Source organism: Chiloscyllium plagiosum, chromosome 10, assembly GCF_004010195.1.
Source record: "Chiloscyllium plagiosum isolate BGI_BamShark_2017 chromosome 10, ASM401019v2, whole genome shotgun sequence".
In the NCBI taxonomy this organism is placed as follows: domain Eukaryota; kingdom Metazoa; phylum Chordata; class Chondrichthyes; order Orectolobiformes; family Hemiscylliidae; genus Chiloscyllium; species Chiloscyllium plagiosum.
This window is the reverse complement of record NC_057719.1, coordinates 90,290,797-90,309,738: the sequence shown is the minus strand read 5'-3', so window position 1 is coordinate 90,309,738 and position 18,942 is coordinate 90,290,797. Positions and strand designations below refer to the sequence as shown.

General features: G+C 41.8%; 1 protein-coding gene across 6 annotated transcripts in view; it reads left to right on the top strand.

The window, feature by feature from the left end:
* The window catches only part of numb (NUMB endocytic adaptor protein), a 167,286-nt gene that overhangs the window by 118,643 nt on the left and 29,701 nt on the right, over nucleotides 1-18,942 (top strand). For all 6 annotated transcript variants that reach the window (XM_043698378.1, XM_043698381.1, XM_043698377.1 and 3 more), the window contains 2 exons: nucleotides 13,025-13,165; nucleotides 16,348-16,552. In XM_043698378.1, coding sequence (XP_043554313.1) covers nucleotides 13,025-13,165; nucleotides 16,348-16,552 — 346 coding nt within the window. The remainder of the gene's footprint in view (nucleotides 1-13,024; nucleotides 13,166-16,347; nucleotides 16,553-18,942) is intronic.

Here is an 18,942-nt window from a genome sequence, read left to right as displayed (position 1 = left end):
GTATGGAGTCAGCTATTACAAGGGGGCATAGCTTTAAATTAAGCGGGGGTAGGTATAGGACAGATGTTAGGGGTAGGTTCTTTACTCAGCGAGTCGTGAGTTCATGGAATGCACTGCCAGTAGCAGTGGTGGACTGCTTTATGAGCATTTAAATGGGCACTGGATAGGCATATGGAGGATAGTGGGCTAGTGTAGGTTAGGTGGGCTTGGATCGGCGCAACATCGAGGGCCAAAGGACCTGTACTGCGCTGTATTCTTCTATGTTCTATGTAGATGAACCATGCATCAGGATTCTGCAGGTAAATACTTCATCTAATATGAGTTATGGAGCGAACTCTTTTTTTGGATGTACGTTTACTTGCTGAACTGGAATGTTTGTTTTCAGATGTTTCGTCACCATTATCAGTGAGCCTCTGGTGATGCACTGGTGTTCTGACCCACTTTCTATTTCTGTGTTTAGGTGTCCTTGGGTTGGTGGTGTCATTTCCTATTATTCCACCATTTAGTAGGAACTACAAAGAGCAGAGGAAAATCATCTATACCGTGTATTCAAAAAAAATGGGTACCTAATGAGCACAATCCACTGATTTCTCAGCAACAAACCCAAACCAGCAGACAAAACGCATCCAGAAGCCCTAGCCACTCTCCCCTACGTCAAAGACATCTCTGAAATGACTGCCAAACTACTCAGACCTCTTGGCATCAAGGTAGCCCACAAACCCACCAACACACTAAAACAGCAGCTCGTGAACTTGAAAGACCCAATACAGACAACAAACAAAACAAGCGTCATTTACAAAATACCTTGCAATAACTGTAACAAACACTACATTGGACATACAGGCAGAAAACTAACCACCAGGATACATGAACATCAACTAGCCACAAAAATACATGACCCAGTGTCACGAGTATCTTTACATACAGATCAGGAAGATATGCTAGATGACTAAAGAAATTGAGTGTTTGATTAAGAAAAAGAAGGAAGCATATGTCAGGTATGTCAGACAAGATAGATTAAGTGAATCCTTAGAAGAGTATAAAGGAAGTAGGAGCATACTTAAGAAGGAAATCAGGAAGGCAAAAAGGGGGCATGAAATAGCTTTGGCAAATAGAAGTAAGGAGTATCTGAAGGGTTTTTACAAATACATTAAGGACAAAAGGATAACTAGGGAAAGAATTAGACCCCTTAAAGGATCAGCAAGGTGGCCTTTATGTTGAGCCGCAGGAAAAGGGGAAGAGACTAAACGAGTATTTTGCATCAGTGTTTACTGTGGAAAAGGACATGGAAAAAATAAAATGTAGAGAAATAGATGGTGACATCTTGAAAAATGTCTGTATTACAGAAGAGGAAGTGCTGGATGTCTTGAAACATATAAAAGTGGATAAATCCCCAGGACCTGATCAGGTGTACCCGAGAACTCTATGGCAAGCTGGGGAAGTGTTTGCTGGGCCCCTTCCTGAGACATTTGTATCATTGATAGTCACAGGTGAGGTGCCAGGAAACTGGAGGTTGGCTCACGTGGTGTCACTGTTTAAGAAAGGTGGTAAGGACAAGCCAGGGAATTATAGACCAGTGAGCCTGATGTCGGTGGTGGGCAAGCTGTGGGAGGGAGTCCTGAAACAGGATGTACACGCATTTGGAAAAGCAAGGACTGATTAGGGATAGTCATTGTGGCTTTGTGCGTGGGAAATCATGCCCCGCAGACCTGATTGAGTTTTTGATGAAGTAACAAAGAGGATTGATGAAGGCAGAGCGGTGGACGTGATCTACATGGACTTCAGTTAGGCATTCAACAACACTCCCCATAGGAGACAGGTTAGCAAGGTTAGATCTCATGGAATACAGCCATTTGGATACAGAACTGGCTCAAAGGTAGAAGACAGGGTGGTGGTGGAAGGTTGTTTTTCTGACTGGAGGCCTGTGACCAGTGGAGTGTAATGAGGATCGGTGCTGGGTCCATTACGTTTCATCATTTATATAAATGATTTGAATGTGAGCGTAAGAGGTATAGTTAGTAAGTTTGCAGATGACACCAAAATTGGAGGTGTAGTGGAGAGTGAAAAAGGTTACCTGAGATTACAATGGGATTGCGATCAAATGGGGCAATGGGCTGAGAAGTGGCAGATGGAGTTTAATTCAGATAAATGAGATGCTGCATTTTGGGAAAGCAAATCTTAGCAGGACTTATACACTTAATGGTAAGCTCCTCGGGAATGTTGCTGAACAAAGAGACCTTAGAATGCAGGTTCATAGCTCCTTGAAAGTGGAGTCACAGGTTGATAGGATAGTGAAGAAGGTGTTTAGTATGCTTTCCTTTATTGGTCAGAGTATTGAGTACAGGAGTTGGGAGGTCATGTTGCGGCTGTACAGAACATTGGTTAGGCCACGTTTGGATTTTTGCGTGCAATTCTGGTCTCCTGCCTATCTGAAAGATGTTGTGAAACTTGAAAGGGTTCAGAAAAAATTGACAAGGATGTTGCCAGGGTTGGAGGATTTGAGCTACAGGGAAAGGTTGAATAGGCTATGACTGTTTTTCCTGGCGTCGAAGGCTGAGGTGTGACCTTATAGAGCTTTATAAAATCATGAGGGGCATGGAAAGGCTAAATAGACCAAGTCTTTTCCCTATGGAGGGGGAATCCAGAAATAGAGGGCGTAGGTTTCGGGTGAGAGGGGAAAGATATAAAAGAGATCGATGGAGCAATTTTTTCACGCAGAGGGTGGTACGTGTATGGAATGAGCTGCCAGAGGAAGTGGTGGAGGCTAGTCCAGGTGCAACATTTAAGAGGTATTTGGAGGGTATATGGATAGGAAGGGTTTGGAGGGATATGGGTTGGGTGCTGGCAAGTGGGACTAGATTAGGTTGGGATATTTGGTCGGCATCGACGAGTTGGACCGAAGGGTCTGTTTCCGTGCTGTACATCTCTGACTCAATAACAAACAAATGGATTTGGGTCCCACCTTTTGAGAAAAAGAACAGGAAATGACATCACCACAGGAAATGACACTACCAATCCAAGTAACCCTAAACACACACATAGAAAGTCAGGTGAATTGGCCACACTAAATTGCCCGTAGTGTTAGGTAAGGGGTAAATGTAGGGGTATGGGTGGGTTGAGCTTCGGCGGGTCGGTGTGGACTTGTTGGGCCGAAGGGCCTGTTTCCACACTGTAAGTAATCTAATCTAATCTAATCTAAAGCGTGTCATAACACCAGTGCCGGAGGCTCACTGATGATATTACCTAGTACAATGACAAAATGTCTGAAAACAAGTTTTCCAGCTTTGAGCAAACTTAGATCCAGAGCCTCAACCTGAGCTACAAATCTTCTCAAAATTCTAAAACTCTTTATTAAATCCTATCTTTCTTGACCCCAGAACCTCCAAAAATACACTGCAGCCGGGAGTATTTTAGAAGTGTAGTTACTGTGGTACCATAGGAAATGTTGCAGGCTATTTGTAAAGCACAATCCTGCCAACATCAATGGGACAATAAATCTAACTTATTTAATCAATACTGATTGAAGATCATCTTTCATGGGCTGAAAGTACCAAGAGCAAAAACTGCATTTGTTATCCATTTCTGATTAACCTTGAAGTTGTTGATGAGCTGCCACTTTGAACTGTCATGGCCCATGTGACAGACATGTATTGGAGAGGGGAGTTCCAAGATTTTAATCCAGTGACAATGAGAACATAATGGTTACGGTTTCAAAGTATGATGCTGTGTGAGAAGGAATTATTTGTTGTTTGCCCTTGTTATTTTGCGTGGTAGATATTGAGTTGGATCGATGCTGTTGAAAGAGTTAGTCAGGTTCTGCACTGCATATTGTATATGGTGCACACTGCTTCCACTGACTGAAGTGACAGTATCAGCTGGTGAATGTGGTGCTGATCAAGCAGGCTGGTTTGACCTAGATTATGTTAATTCCTCTTGTTTTTGGAGCTGTGCTCATTCAGACAAGTGGAGAGTATTGCAATATATTCCACATTCTAGCATGACTTGTGCCTTGTGGACATTGGTCATTGAGGAATTGATGTTGAGCTACCCATTACAGAATTCCCAGTCTCTGACCTGCTTAGTATCATAGAATTGCTACATTGTCGAAGCAGGCAATTCGGCTCATCAAGCCCACACCAACGCTCTGGAAAGGATCCCACCCAGGCGCATCTACCCACACTGTCCCTGTAGCTCTGCATTTCCCATGGCTAATCCACCTAGCTTACACATCCCTGGACACTATGGGAAATTTAGCATGACCAAACCCACGACGTGCACACCTTTTGACTATGGGACGAAACCAGAGCACCCAGAGGAAATCACGCAGACACAGGGAGAATGTGCAAACTCCAAACTGGCAGGCACTCGAGGATGAAATTGTCCCAGTACCTGGTGCTATGAGGCAGCAGTGCTAACCACTGAGCCACCATGCCACTTGCTGTTGTAATCAAAGTATTTATATGGCTAATTTAGCTTGTGTTTAATGATAAGCCCCAGGATATTGATGGCAAAGGGTTTGGCCATTTGTTTGAGATGATGGTTGCCCACCTTGTGAGCTGAGGAAGAGAATCTTAAAATCAAAACATTGCTTGACCAGGTATCAATGAAAGAAAGGTGAAAGAGGAGCAGAATTTGTTGTGGCACAGGCAGCAGTTTCTCATGGGCCCCAAAGTCACAGAAGTTTAAATGTGATTGAAAAGTTTCAAATATGGAGTTCGGGGAAAGGTGGGAACTGATCTGAGAAATGACAACATGTTGAACAATGTTGAAGGAAAAAGGAGCTTGTCAGTAGCTAGTACATTTATAAAGCTGGTAGTACTGGCAGATGTGGGGGTGGGAGTCAAGTTCTGAACAGTATCAGCAACCTGATATAGGAACCAGGATGGGAAGTTGCATGTTCAGTAGTTTATTGGGATTTGGATTAAGTGAGGAGGAAGTGGGCCTTATGAACAAGATGAACTGGTGGAAATTGTAAAGAATGTTAAGGCAAAAAAGTGCAAACAGATGAGATCAGGTCTTGGACAGGGGGTAGCATTTGATAAAGATTTACCAGGCAGCTAATGAAGTGCTGACATAGGAGAGACAACTGATTGGTTTCATGCTCTTCATTGAAAGCAAGATAACCAAAGTCCATTCCTCAAAGAAATTAGTTCTGTCACTCTTCTGTTCGTATTTTATAAATATCTTAATTCTGGAAGGATATGTGACCTTAAAGCAGGAAATAACGAGACGAATTACCTTCAGCAGTATTGAGCTATAAATTTCATTCTCCTGACGTAGCCAAACAACTTGCTGTTATAAACAATTGCTAAAATAGATCTGTAACAAAACACATTCTAAATAAAGTATGGTAACTCTATAAAGTATTCAATTTGATTCTGAGAGTACAAATTCTCCTGAAGTCAGAGGAAGCTGCCCACACATCTGTGGGGCAATATATGTTTGCAAGTTAAATTTAAGTCTTTGTGTTGATTTGTGTGCACCAAGGCCTAATGATTTTGCTTGATAGTCTCAGTCTGTGCTGTTGACGATTTGAGCAGCAATCTGACAGACTGATTGCCCTGCAGAAGTCTAAATAAAAGTCAGTTTTAAAAGTTGATCAGGAACTTAATAACAGGAGATCAGATACTGATGGCCATTGACATTTCATCAATTATTAGTCTTTGGCTTTCTGGAGACTAGGGATTTCCAGTCTTGACTCCATTATTTGTGAAATGCAGGAAAATAGCTACAGGAGAAAGTGGATTTCTGGCTAGTTGATCTGTATGAGACTCTTAAGTGGAGAACAGATCTGTAGGTTTTGCCTAGCCGTTAAGCAAGAATACTGTAAGTAATCTAATCTAATCTAATACCATACAGGCATGGCAGCATTAATGAGATGTCACACATTGATGTACCAATTAGGAATTGGAGTAGGCCACTCTGTCTTTTGACCCAGCTTCACCACTGAATGTGATCATGACTGATCTGATTCTAACCACAAATCGAAAATCTTGCCTACTCCACTCTGCAAGGTCCTCCGAGGATTTTGAATGTTTCAATCAAGGCACGTCTTACTTTTTTGAACTCCAATGGATACGAATTTAGTCTGTCCAACCTTCCCTCATAAGCCAACTGCCCTGACTGGGCCTGGACTCCTGACGGTACAAACGGTGATGTGCAGAGATATGGGGCACCTGAGTGTTCACAGACTGAAGGATGGACTTTGTGGCTTTGTTTTCTGGCAGCAAGGGCTCATGGCAGAGGTGGGAGAGTGATCTGGACATTTGTTCTTTTGGCTGTTTTGTTTAATTTTGCTTCTGTTTTTAATCCTATCTTTTTATACTAAGATGGTGCTAGAGAATGGCAACTTTGTACATTTTTCACTGTACCGTAATCCTGTATTTGAGTATATGTGACAATAAAATCTAAATCTGAATCCTTCACTCTATTAAATCTTCTCTGAGCTATGTAACATATTTCAATCACTCCTTAAATAAGGAGACCAGTGCAGTACACAATATCACAGATGTGGTCTCTCCCGTGCCCTGAAGCATAAGCTCCCTCCTTTTGTATCGAATTTCCCTTCTAAATTAATGGTATTCTATAACTTGGCTTATCATTTACTGTACCCGCATATGAACCTTATTGTGGCTCATACACGAAACTTCAGTCCCTCCGCATCTTCGAGCTCTCCTGTCTCTCCATTCAGGTACTGTTCTTCTACTTTATTCTTACTGCCAAAATACCAATTGTACAATTCTCTGCATTTTTACTCCATTTACTCCACTCCCTCCACCACTGACGCCCAGTAGCAGCAGCGAGCACCATCTACAAGATTCACTGCAGAAATTCACTGCTCCTTAGGCGGCATCTTCCAAACCCACGACTGCTTCCATCTCAAAGGAAATAGGGAGTTAACTAATGAAGTTCAAGATAGTATCAAACTTATTGTGTAAAAATGGGTGGTAGGGCAGAAGATTGTACAGAATATTTCTTGAATTTAGGTCATCCTATCTATTGTGGTAACCTTGCAAAAGAAACATTCCTCCACATTTTCTTAATTTCTTGTCCTTCCTAAATATTACAAACCCTGCAAAATTCGGGTCTGAATCAGTCGCCCTACAACCATGTCTCTGCATTAGCTATTGGATCATACTTAGTTTATCTCAATTTGCATTATCAGTTCATAAAAGATAAGCTATTTGCCTGGGGTATGTGGAACATTACTTAATCTTGTCCTGTTTGAGCCCCTTCCCACATCACTTTCTCTGATATGTTAATGATATCATCTGTGCTCCTTCCTTCTCTCTTGTGGAATTGAAAAATTAATAAATGTTACTTTTCATTTCAAAACTTCTTGCATATTCACATGGTCCACCTGATAGTCTCCTTTCCTTTCTTGGCATTTCCATTTCTGGAGATAGGGTGCCCACCTATGTTCACAACAAACCTTTAGATTCCTAAAGGTACCTCACCTGCACTTGCAAGTACCCTGCTTCCTATAAGGACTCGATCCTACTCCCAGTTTCTCTTGTCACTATCTCATCTGTTTTCATGACATCACCTTCGGGGGTACATCCGACATGTCTTCCTTTTTCCTCCATTGAGGCTGCCACTCCAGCCCTGCCTCCCCATCTAAAACTGTAGTTGACAAGACCCTCAGCCACGTCCAATCCATTTCCTGCACTTCTGCCCTCACCCTTTCCCCTTTGTTCCAGAACAATGATTGGGTTCACCTTGTCCTCACTTTCCACTCCACCAGTCTCTGCATTCAAATGTTTATCCTCTGCTATTTTCACCACCATCAAACATAACTTCTCCACCCCTCCACAGAAATTCCACTCCTCCATCTCACCTAATACAGAGGAACCTCGATTATCCGACCAACACAGGCGGGGAGTATTTCGTTCAGTTAATTGAATTCTGGATAATCGTATGCTGGATAATTTGAGGTTCCTCTGTACTTCCTCACTGCCACCCCCATGTCACCTGACCATGCAGTTGCAAAAGGTGTAACACTCGTCCATTTATTGCCAGCCACCCCACTCTCTAAGACTCCAAACACAGCTTCCAGGTGAAGCATTGTTTTACTTGTACATTCTTAATCCTGTATTCGCTGCTCACAATGTGGGTCTCCAGAAAGTTGGTGAGATCAAAGGTAGACTGGGTGAAAGCCTTGCTTCTCTACTAACATTATTGTCCTGGGCCTGCTACATTGCTTTAAGGAATAAAAGAATGACTACAGAAGATTAAGGCCAATCAAGACACTAGTGGGAAGTTGTGCGTCGAGTCCTAAGAGATGGGAGAAGCGCTAAGTGAGTGTCTTTTTCCAGTGTGAATACTGACCAAAAACAATGTTGTCAAGGAGAATACTGAGATACAGGCTGTTAGACTAGAAGGGATCGAGGTTCACAAGAAGGTGGTGTTAGCAATTCTGGAAAGTGTGAAAATAGATAGGTCCCCTGGGCTGGATGGGATTTATCCTCGAATTCTCTGCGAAGCCAAGGGGGAGATTGCAGAGCCTTTGGCTTTGACCTTTGTCGTCATTGCCTACAGAAATAGTGCTAGAAGACTGGAGGATAGCAAATGTGGTCTCCTTGCTCAAGATGGGAAGTGGGGACAACCCTGGTCATCATAGACCAGCGAACCGTACTTTGGTTGTGGGTAAAGTTTAGGAAAAGGTTATAAGTGATAGGATTTATAAACGTCGAGAAAGGAATAAGTTGATTAGGGAAGGTCATGCCTTATTGAGTTCTTTGAGATGGAGACTAACCATGTGGACGAGGGTAAAGTGGTTGATGTGGTGTGTATGGATTTCAGTAAGGTGTTTGATAAGATTCCCCATTGTAGGCTATTGCACAAAATACAGAGGCATGGGATTGAGAGTGATTTAGTGGTTTGGATCAGAAATTGGCTAGCTGAAAAAAGACGGAGTTGGTTGATGGGAAATGTTTATCCTGGAGTTCAGTTACTAGTGGTGTACTGCAAGGATTTGTTTTGGGGCCACTGCTGTTTGTCATTTTTATGAATGACCTAGAGGAGGGTGCATAAGGATGGGTTAGCAAATTTGCGGATGACACTAAGGTTGATGGAGTTGTGGATAGTGTGGAAGGATGTTGCAGGCTACAAAGGGACACAGATAAGTTTCAGAACTGGGCTGAGAGGTGGCAAATGGAGTTTAATGTGGAAATGTGTGAGGTGATTCACTTTGGAAGGAGCAGCGGAATAAAGAGTACTGGGCTAATGGTAAGATTGTCGGTCGTGTAGATAAGCAGAGAAATCTGAGTCCGTGTACATAGATCCCTGAAAGTTGCCACCCAGGTTGATAGGATTGTTAAGTAGGCTTATGGTGTATTCGCTTTTATTGGTAGAAGGATTGAGTTCCGGAACCACAAGGTCATACTGCAGCTGTACAAAACCCTGGTGCGGCCGCACTTGGAGTATTGCGTACAGTTCAGGTCACTGCATTATAGGAAGGATGTGAAAGCGTTCGGAGGAGATTACTAAGATGCTGCCTGGTGGTGGTGGTGGTGCTGGTGGTGGTGGGGGCGGGGGAGGAATGGTGGGAGATCTTATGAGGAAAGGCACTTGAGGCTGTTTTCTTTAGAGAGAAGAAAGTTGAGAGGTGACTTAATTGAGACATACAAGATAATCAGAGTTAGATAGGGTGGACAGTGAGAGCCTTTTTTCCTCGGATGGTGATGGCTAGCATGAGAGGACATAGCTTTAAATTGAGAGGCGATAGATACAGATGTCAGCGATAGTTTCTTTACTCAGAGTAGTACGGTTGTGGAATGCACTGCCTCCAACAGTCGTAGACACGCCAAGTTTAAGGGCATTTAAATGATCATTGGATAAACATGTGGATTAAAATGGGATAGTGTGGGATAGATAGGCTTCAGGGCTTCAGATTGGTTCCACAGGTCGGCGCAGCATCGAGGACCGAAGGGACCTGTACTGTGTTGTAATGTTCTATTGCTTATTAACTAATATAAAATGGAGGAACAGCTGAGATATTTTGTAGCCTTCAGAACTCAACATTGAGCTCAACATCTTCAGAGCATGAGCAATGTTCTTAGTTTTGGTTACAGCCTTCTCCTCTCCCTCTCTCCTCCTCCCTTATTCAGATCCACTATTCACACCTATTTTGAACTTATATCACTCCTCCACTATTAGCATTTCCTTCTCTTTTCCACTGGGCACCCTCACCATCTGTTCCATTTGCTCCCCTCCCATTTCATCAACAGCATAAAGTTGGGGATAGTGAAATGGAGAGTCAGAGTCAATTGAGCCCATCATATCCAGTTCTGTTCAGTTCTGAAGAAGAGTGTATGGATTTGAAATGTTAACTTCAACCTTCTCTCTCCTTGGATTCTGCCAGATCTGTTGAGTTTCACCAGCTTCCTCTTTTAATCTTCATCATTCACCTGTTCTAATATAATGTGCATTTTGTTTGTCTTTCTATTATATTCTTTTTTGCTTTATTCTGAGGTCTGTGCTTTCTATCCCTTCCTATCCTGGCCTGTTATCATTCATTAATACCTCTTTGTTTGGCCTTGATTTTATGCTTTGATCCACCATATTTTCCTGAATTTGATTTCTTGTCCCTACTATTTAGCTGAAAACTCTCTCTGCTTTTCTAATTATTCAGTTCATAAGAATATCAATCCCAACACCGTTCAGCTGTTGACCAGTAGTCCCAATAGTACAGTCCTCACATTTCCCAATACTGGTGCCAGTTCCCCCACAAACTGGAAGGCACTTCTCCCATACTGGTCTTTGAGCCACTCGTTCATCTCTCTGATCTGATTTGCCCTCTGCCAGTATACACATGGTTCCAATTATTAACGTTGCGGTTGTACTTTTTCATGTGGTGCCTAACTCCTGATAAATAACTTAACATTTTGGTTACAACATCACACCTTTCCATTATTTCCCTCTGCTCACATCCAAGATAAGAGTTAGGTCCCAGCAAAAGTAGTAGCCTAATATATAAAGGGTACTAACCCACAGTAATTTTTACAGATTGAAGGTCTCTGATTCAATCCTGTCTGTCCAGCTAGCTGATCTTAACCATGGATGGCAAGTGGTTAGCACTGCTGCCTCACAGTGTGAGTGGCCTGGGTTCGATTCCACCCTCTGGCGACTGTCTGTGTGGAGTTTGCACATTCTCTGCACAGGTTTTCTTCAGGTGCTCCGGTTTCCTGTAAAGGGATCCACAGCTGTAGAGTAGACATGTAAAGATAGAGCTGAACTTGGTTGTAATCGCTTCAGCAATTGAATAGCATGACACCACTCAATAACTATGTTCTCAAACCAACAAATGAGCACTTTGGCACCTGTACAATTGAGGAGTTAGAGAAGATGAACAACAGTAGGCAAAATTCCAAATTCTGGTATTGGCTTTAATTTATATCTAGTCTGAATACTAATAATAAGCACTTATATGAGGCAAGGAAAATGCTTGTCTCAGCCCCAGTGAATGAAAATTTGCAAGTTAAGGCTGGAGCCTCACTACGTCTTTAATGTTGATTGTTGAGCTTCTCCTCACTCTCTCGGCACTGCTCTTTTTATCCAATAGAATGAAAGGAGTAAGGAGTGATTCTGTCCCTTCTGTCTGTCAAGTTACAGGTCAGATAGAAGAGAGCATTTTTCACAAGACCTTTATGGGATTTTGCTCAGTTTTGTTTGTGTATTTGAACAACAGATGTTTCAGTAGAATTCAGTGTTTATCCAAACTGCTGTATGTGCATACTAACTGAAGTATGTGTATTTCTTGCATTGCTGTTTTTCAGTTCAAAGGCATTGCATCCCTGGTAGAATCTCTGAAAAGTGCTTTAAGTTTTATCGGGGAGAAAAAAAATTAAGGATTTCATGCAATGCCCTTCACAGCTAAACAGCAAGGAACCAGATGATTTTCTTGCTGTTCTTTGACATAGAGGCAGACAAGGCCTCAGTTTAAAATTTGTGACAAAGCAGCACTGCCTAGGTCCTGTCCTGGCCTTAGGTATCAGGAGGAACTTTAATTGTGTTCCTCTTGGGAACACAATTAGAAATTCTTGGGAGTCTTTTTGCCTCTTCTATCCTCTTTTGGGAGAGAGTTCCTGATTTCAGATATATATTCAGCCCATCACTGTTTATGATTGGGCAAAAAACAAGATTGATGAAAAAGATGTCTTTTGGCTTTATTTATCCCAACAACTTTAAGCGGAGCAGTTTCTTGAGAATTAATTTCTGTGAAGTAATTCAGAACATAAAGGTTATTGACTCTAATTTGTTTTTGTTCTTCCTATAAATTTTTTCAAATATGCTAGTATATGACTTTCAGTCCTCTGTGTAATCTCTGCAATTCCTTTTCTTGTTCTAAAATATGTTTTCTGTGTTGAACTGATATTTTCAAAACTTGGTTTTTAACTTGTATGCCATCGTGCAAACTTTGTTTTGGGTGTTTATCGAGAAGCCATTAATGGGGCCTGTTGAACCTATAGTATGATGTTTCATTGTATGGAGGTTCCATTTTTAAAATTAAGTGTTTTTGGTGAAATATAGCCGTGAAATTTAAAATGATATGGTAAAGTTTAATGTTGAAGAAAATGGATATTGGCACTTTGTGAGGAAGATGAGAATTGACTGGCTCAGTCATCCTTATGTAGACAACAAAGAAAGTACTGTAAAGACACAAGGGATGAGATCAAACTCCATTGATAACATGCTGGGTCACCTCTTTTAGAATAAAAAGCGATCATCAGATAGGGTAGATTTTACATTTGCAAACAATGTGTTCAGATTCAGTGTTCAGAAATCTGTATGTCTATAGTGGAAAATGTTCTGAACAATCCATAAGTATTTCTTTTCAAAAGAAAGTTCATAAATCTGCCAGCTAAGTATACAGTGCAAGGTTGCCATCTGGTGTCTAAGGAAAAATGCCATTGATTCTATTAAAAATCTTAACACTGTTGCAAAATAGCTGGATTAGCATATATACAGCATATTGACAAAGTGCTAATTTCTTTATTTCTCTTGTACGTTTTTAAATTCACAGGATCTTATTGTTGACCAAACTATAGAGAAGGTATCCTTCTGTGCCCCTGACCGAAACTTTGACAAGGCCTTCTCATACATTTGTCGAGATGGTACAACGAGGCGTTGGATCTGTCACTGCTTCTTGGCCATAAGAGATTCAGTAAGAGAGCCTTTTTCACTTGCTTAATATTGCTTCGATCAAAATTCGACTTCAGTGAAAAAAGGTCAAAAAACTGAAATTAGACTGCATGTGATATTTATAAAGCTGGTGGAAAGAAATGTCCTTTTAAATGGAATAAAAATTGGAAGAATTGTGGATGCTATAAATCAGAAGCGCAAACAGAAATTGCTGGAAAATCTAAGCAGGTCTGGTAGCATCTTTTGAGAGAAATCAGAGCTAATGTTTCGGGCCTGTTCTGAGGAAGGGTCGCTCCACAGATTTCTCTCCACAGATGTGGCCAGATCTGCTGAGCTTTTCCAGCAATTTCTGTTTCTGGTCCTTTTAAACTGTATTACGGTTAGAATAGTAGGTGATGAGGAAGAATATTGCAGAATTACTCCACTGGCTTAACTCCAAAGGTACTTAGTCCAGTGCCCCGTCAGTGTTAAACTGTGTGGTCACTGGGCACGCAGACATTAGCACGTTGCAGAGAGTGATGTAACATTGATTGGAGTTGCCTTTGGCCGCCTTGGAATTGCACTTTGCAGCACGTTACAGAATTGCATAGAAACAGCGTCAATGGAGAGAGAGCAATGGAGTTCATGTTTGCAGTCTGATATGAGACCTCCTCCAAATTGTCATCTTATTGCTCAGTTGTCCATCTCTCCCTCTAACTGGATGGTAAATAGATGCTTTCCCCTTGCCTCACATTAACTATTTAATATAACCTGTATGACAACTGAAGTAACATATTTAGCGATAGAAGAACTATTCCGTCAATGTGTATTTTTCTAAATATCTGGCTTTTTAAAATCAGTTGCTGAATCATTCTTTTCTAGATAACTTGCAAATTTCCAGTATCACATTCACTGCACGAACCTGCACAGTGAGTGTTGGAGGATTCTAGAAGCGAGATGAGTCTCGTTCTGTTCTGATATCCATAAGTGCAGTTCTCACCTCAGAAGTGAAAGCTTTAGGTTATGGTTCCCCAGAGCTTCTGCCCTTTCTGAGCATGGACCAGAAATAAAATCTGTAGCCTCCTGGTCTTGTATTGTTCTGTATTGCAGCACATCTACACTTATCCAACAAATTTCTGAAAGATGTACCTGACACCAGATTACTTTTCTAACTTTCTTCAGTGTTTTTCCAAATTGTAAATGACTCTAAAAGTATTAAAATGGCAAATGAAATGTCTGGAACCTTGTGTGACTAAGAAGTTGGTTTACTGTGTGTGATGATGTACTAGAGTAACACTTAATGAGACGTAAGATTACACATCAATCCAAAGTACGTAATCTTTTGAGATGCAAGTGCATTTGTAACTTAGTAAGCTTTTGAAGGATGCAGGAAATGATATGTCACAGCCTCTGACTCCAAGGCACACATTACTTTGGTCTTGGTATGAGGTGATTTCCAGTTCCTTTCATTTTGATTGCATTTTGGTTTCTCTCATTACCAGCAGTAGGAAATTCCAGTTCTGAAAGATAATGCTCCATGCATGAACTTCCCAAAATCAGAAAATTAATTTTTCAAAAGTCTTAAAACACTGGTAGATGAAAATCAAACTTCTTTCCAAGATGGAGGTTGAGGGGGGACCGAGGTATAGACAAGGTGGATAGCAACGTAGAAACAATGACTGCACGCTCTGGATTCGTGGTGCTGGAAAAGCACAGCAGTTCAGGCAGCATCCGAGGAGCAGTAAAATCAACGTTTCGGGCAAAAGCCCCTTATCAGGAATACAGGCAGAGTGCCTGAAGGATGGCTAGCAAGAAGCTTTTTCACTGAGTGGGGGAAAAAGGTCAAAAAACTGAAATCAGGCTACATATGATATTTATAAAGCTGGTGGGAAGAAATGTCCTTTTAAACTGAAAGAATTGTGGAAGCTGTAAATCAGAAGCACAAACTGAAATTGCTGGAAAAGCTCAGCAGGTCTGGTAGCATCTGTTGAGAGAAATCAGAGTTACTGATTTCTCATGAGTTCAGGATGAGAAGGGTAAAATTGAAGGGGAATATGTATGGCAAGTTATTTACATAGAGGGTGATGGGTGCCTGGAATGTGTTGCCAGCGGAGGTGGTAGAGGTGGGCACGATAGTGTCATTTAAGATGTATCTAGACAGATACATGAATGGGCAGGGAGCAAAGGGATACAGATCCTTAGAAAATAGGTGACAGGTTTCGATCGAGGATCTGGATCAGTGCAGGTTTGGAGGGCCGAAGGGACTCTTCCTGTGCTGTCATTTTCTTTGTACGAGTACAGATGTTATAATGTGTAGTTGTCAACTAGATTTTTTTTGTCTTTGACTCTCAGCATCTGATTTACTTTTTGTTGTTGCAGCCTACTGAATTAGTAGTCCTGCACTGTGTCATTTACATTAAAATTCTCACCAGCTAATGCCAGTCTAGAAGAGTCCAGAATGAGTTGTCAAATTGTGCAAATTAATTTCAGTCAAATGAAGTATCTTGACTTGCTTCCCATCCTATTTTAACATAATGATGTTAAGCACTGTTATGGCTGTTTTTTTTTATTCCATTAGCTGTTCCATCCTGAACTCATGAGAAATCAGTAACTCTGATTTCTCTCAACAGATGCTACCAGATCTGCTGAGCTTTTCCAGCAATTTCAGTTTGTGTGTTTAAAAGCACCCCTGGTATGTTAGCGGGAAAAAACTGCACGTAGTCTCCTACTCCTTATCATTTACTTTTCATTTTCCAACCTCTCACCTGGAATGTGTTTACTCTTGGCAATAGAGGTCCAGATTTTCTGGGATCTTTATGACTGAGCTACATAGGGTCACTAGGAAGTTGTGTAGTCCTCAGCTGTGTCCACACCATTTCCTGCAGTTCTTCTTGCAATCTCTTTGCCTCATATCTCTTCACACACTTGGCTCGCTCTCGCTCTCGCTCTCGCTCTCTCTCGTCCATGTATTTGTCTTAATCCCTCCCCCACCCCCAATTCTCTCTGATCAGTATCAATATCACCCTTTTCCAGCTGCTTTCAGTTCTGACGCAGTGACTTGTACTGTTAACTGTCTTTCTGTCTGCAGAAGCTAACAGAGCTGCTGAGTTTCTCCTGCAACTCGTGATAGATAGTGCTGAATGTGCTTTTGGTGTTTGGGGATGGTGCTGTTTAGGAACTGAATTCCCTGATGTTTGAACATGTTGGTATTATTTGGTTCCCCAGGGGGAGCGGTTAAGCCATGCTGTGGGCTGTGCTTTTGCAGCTTGCTTGGAGAGGAAGCAGAAGCGTGAGAAAGAGTGTGGTGTTACCGCCACGTTCGATGCCAATCGAACCACATTCACCAGGGAAGGCTCCTTCAGGGTCATCACAGCTACTGAACAAGCAGAGCGAGAAGAAATCATGAAGCAAATGCAAGACTCCAAGAAAGGTACTGAACAAAAGTTGTTTAGGGGCTGTAGATTGGTTCAGAGGCAGTATGGAGGGAATATTAAATGGACCAATATTGGCCTTGTTCGTTACCTAGTGATTCATACTCCATCATAATATGTATCTGTATGAGTTGCAATTTGCAAAATCTACAAATTTAGAGTCACGTAGTTGTGTGATGTCAAAGTGAGCTGCTTGGGCTCTTTGACATAGCCATTCAGTTAGCTCTACTGGCCCTCTCACTCCCCTTTGCACTGTGTGTTTTTTCCCCTTCAGGTTTTTATCCGATGCTGTTATGGTATTTATTTTTGAACCTGTTTCATGCTGAGGTCCATAAAGCAGCTAGAAACCCATGTGTGTAGATTGTTAGATTAAGTTTGTAAAATAATCAAAAATACAAATGCACAAATAGCCTGTAAGTGTAGAGAATATGTGGGAGCAATAATGATGCTCCAGCAACACTAAGACCTGGTTTTACCACAGAGACTCTGTTGAATTCAGGGCACCACACTTTTGGAATGTTGTATTGGCCTTGGGGAATTGATGAGGCTGTTAAAGGCTAAAATGTGAGGACAGAATATGTCAAAAAGGGTTTTAAGGGTAACTGACTGGATAAACTGAAGGACATAACCTAAGTAGTAAAGCCAGGTCTTTTAGAAATAAAGTTGGAAATAGTCTCATATGCAAATAATTATAGAAGCTTGTAACATCTGCAAATCTTAGTTAATGCTGGGTTAAATAATTTTAAATCAGAATTTGATTAACTGATGCAGTGCGATACTATTGGATTGCTATCTTTTAAGTGAGATGTTAAGCCAAGGTATTGTTTACCTGCCATTCTGGAAGTGAAGGATATCATGGTACTCTTTAAGGAAGAAAGGAGAAACATACCTGGTATCCTGACCAATATTTATTCCCTAATCAACACAAACAGATGATCACATTGCTGTTTGTGGGAACTTGCTGTATACATATTGGATGTCTAATTTCCTACACTATAACAGTGGCGAGAGGCTGTAAAATGCTTTGTTGTATTCTGTCGCCCTGAATGGTGCTCCGTAAGTTCTTTTTCCCAAATCTGGGTCCTCTGGTTACAGTCTCAACCAATGGAACCGTAGCAAATAGCAACAAACTATCAAATTAGCAAAAACAAAATATTACATGTTAGAGATCTGAAATAAAAACAGAAAATGTTGGAGGAACCCAGCAAGTCTGGCAATATCCACAAAGAGAGGAACAAAGTTAATATTTCACCATAACACACCTTCAGAACTGAGTTCAGGTAGAAATAGTTTTATGCCTTCAAACATGAAGTTGGAGGAAAATCAAAAGGAACAATCTGGAATATGGTAGAGGATGGGAGAGATTAAAAGACAAAGATGTTAAGGGGGTGGTAGTGGGTATGGCAAAGAGACAAAGGCATGTGTCCAGAGCAAAAATAAATGACAGAATAATGGACTAAATGGCATCAATGTCAACTTCACATCATCTCTCTCTCACACTCTCTCTCTCTCTCTCTCTCTCTTCTCCCCCCCCACCCATACCACCGGCACCTCATCCCCAGATCCAACTCTCCAACTTGGCACCGCCCTATTGAACTGTCCTACCTGTCCATCTTCCTTCCTACCTGTGGGCGGCATGGTGGCACAGTGGTTAGCACTGCTGCCTCACAGCGCCAGAGACCCGGGTTCAATTCCCGCCTCAGGCGACTGACAGAATGGAGTTTGCACGTTGTCCCCGTGTCTGCGTGGGTTTCCTCCCACAGTCCAAAGATGTGCAGGTCTGGTGAATTGGCCATGCTAAATTGTCCGTAGTGTTAGGTAAGGGGTAAATGTAGGGGAATGTATGGGTAGCGCTTCGGCGGGTCGGTGTGGACTTGTTGGGCCGAAGGGCCTGTTTCCACACTGTAATGTAATCTAATCTACCTATCTGCTCCACCCTCAGCTCTGATCTATCACCATCACTACCCCCCCACCCCCACAAAATGCATTTACCTATCACGTTCCCAGCTACCTCACCCGCAACCTCCTATTTATTTCCTAGCAACACCCCTCCTTCTCTCCATACCCCCCCCCCCAGCCAGCTGCCCAATGAAAGGCTTAGGCTTGAAAGGTAGATCCTCCTGCTCCTTGGACACTGCCTGACCTGCTGTGCTATTCCAGCTCCACACTTTCCGATTCTGATCCCTAGCATCTGCAGTCATCACTTTATGTTAGATTAATGAACAGCTCAGTCCAAAAATTAAAACATTACACACCAGTCAACTTGGCACATGACAAAAGAAAGATAATCAAAATGGAGATAGAGTTTGTGTTCCGAGTTATTGAACTCCATGTTGAGTCAAAGAGTCATACAGCACGGGAATAAGTCTATGCTAATCGGGCATCCCAA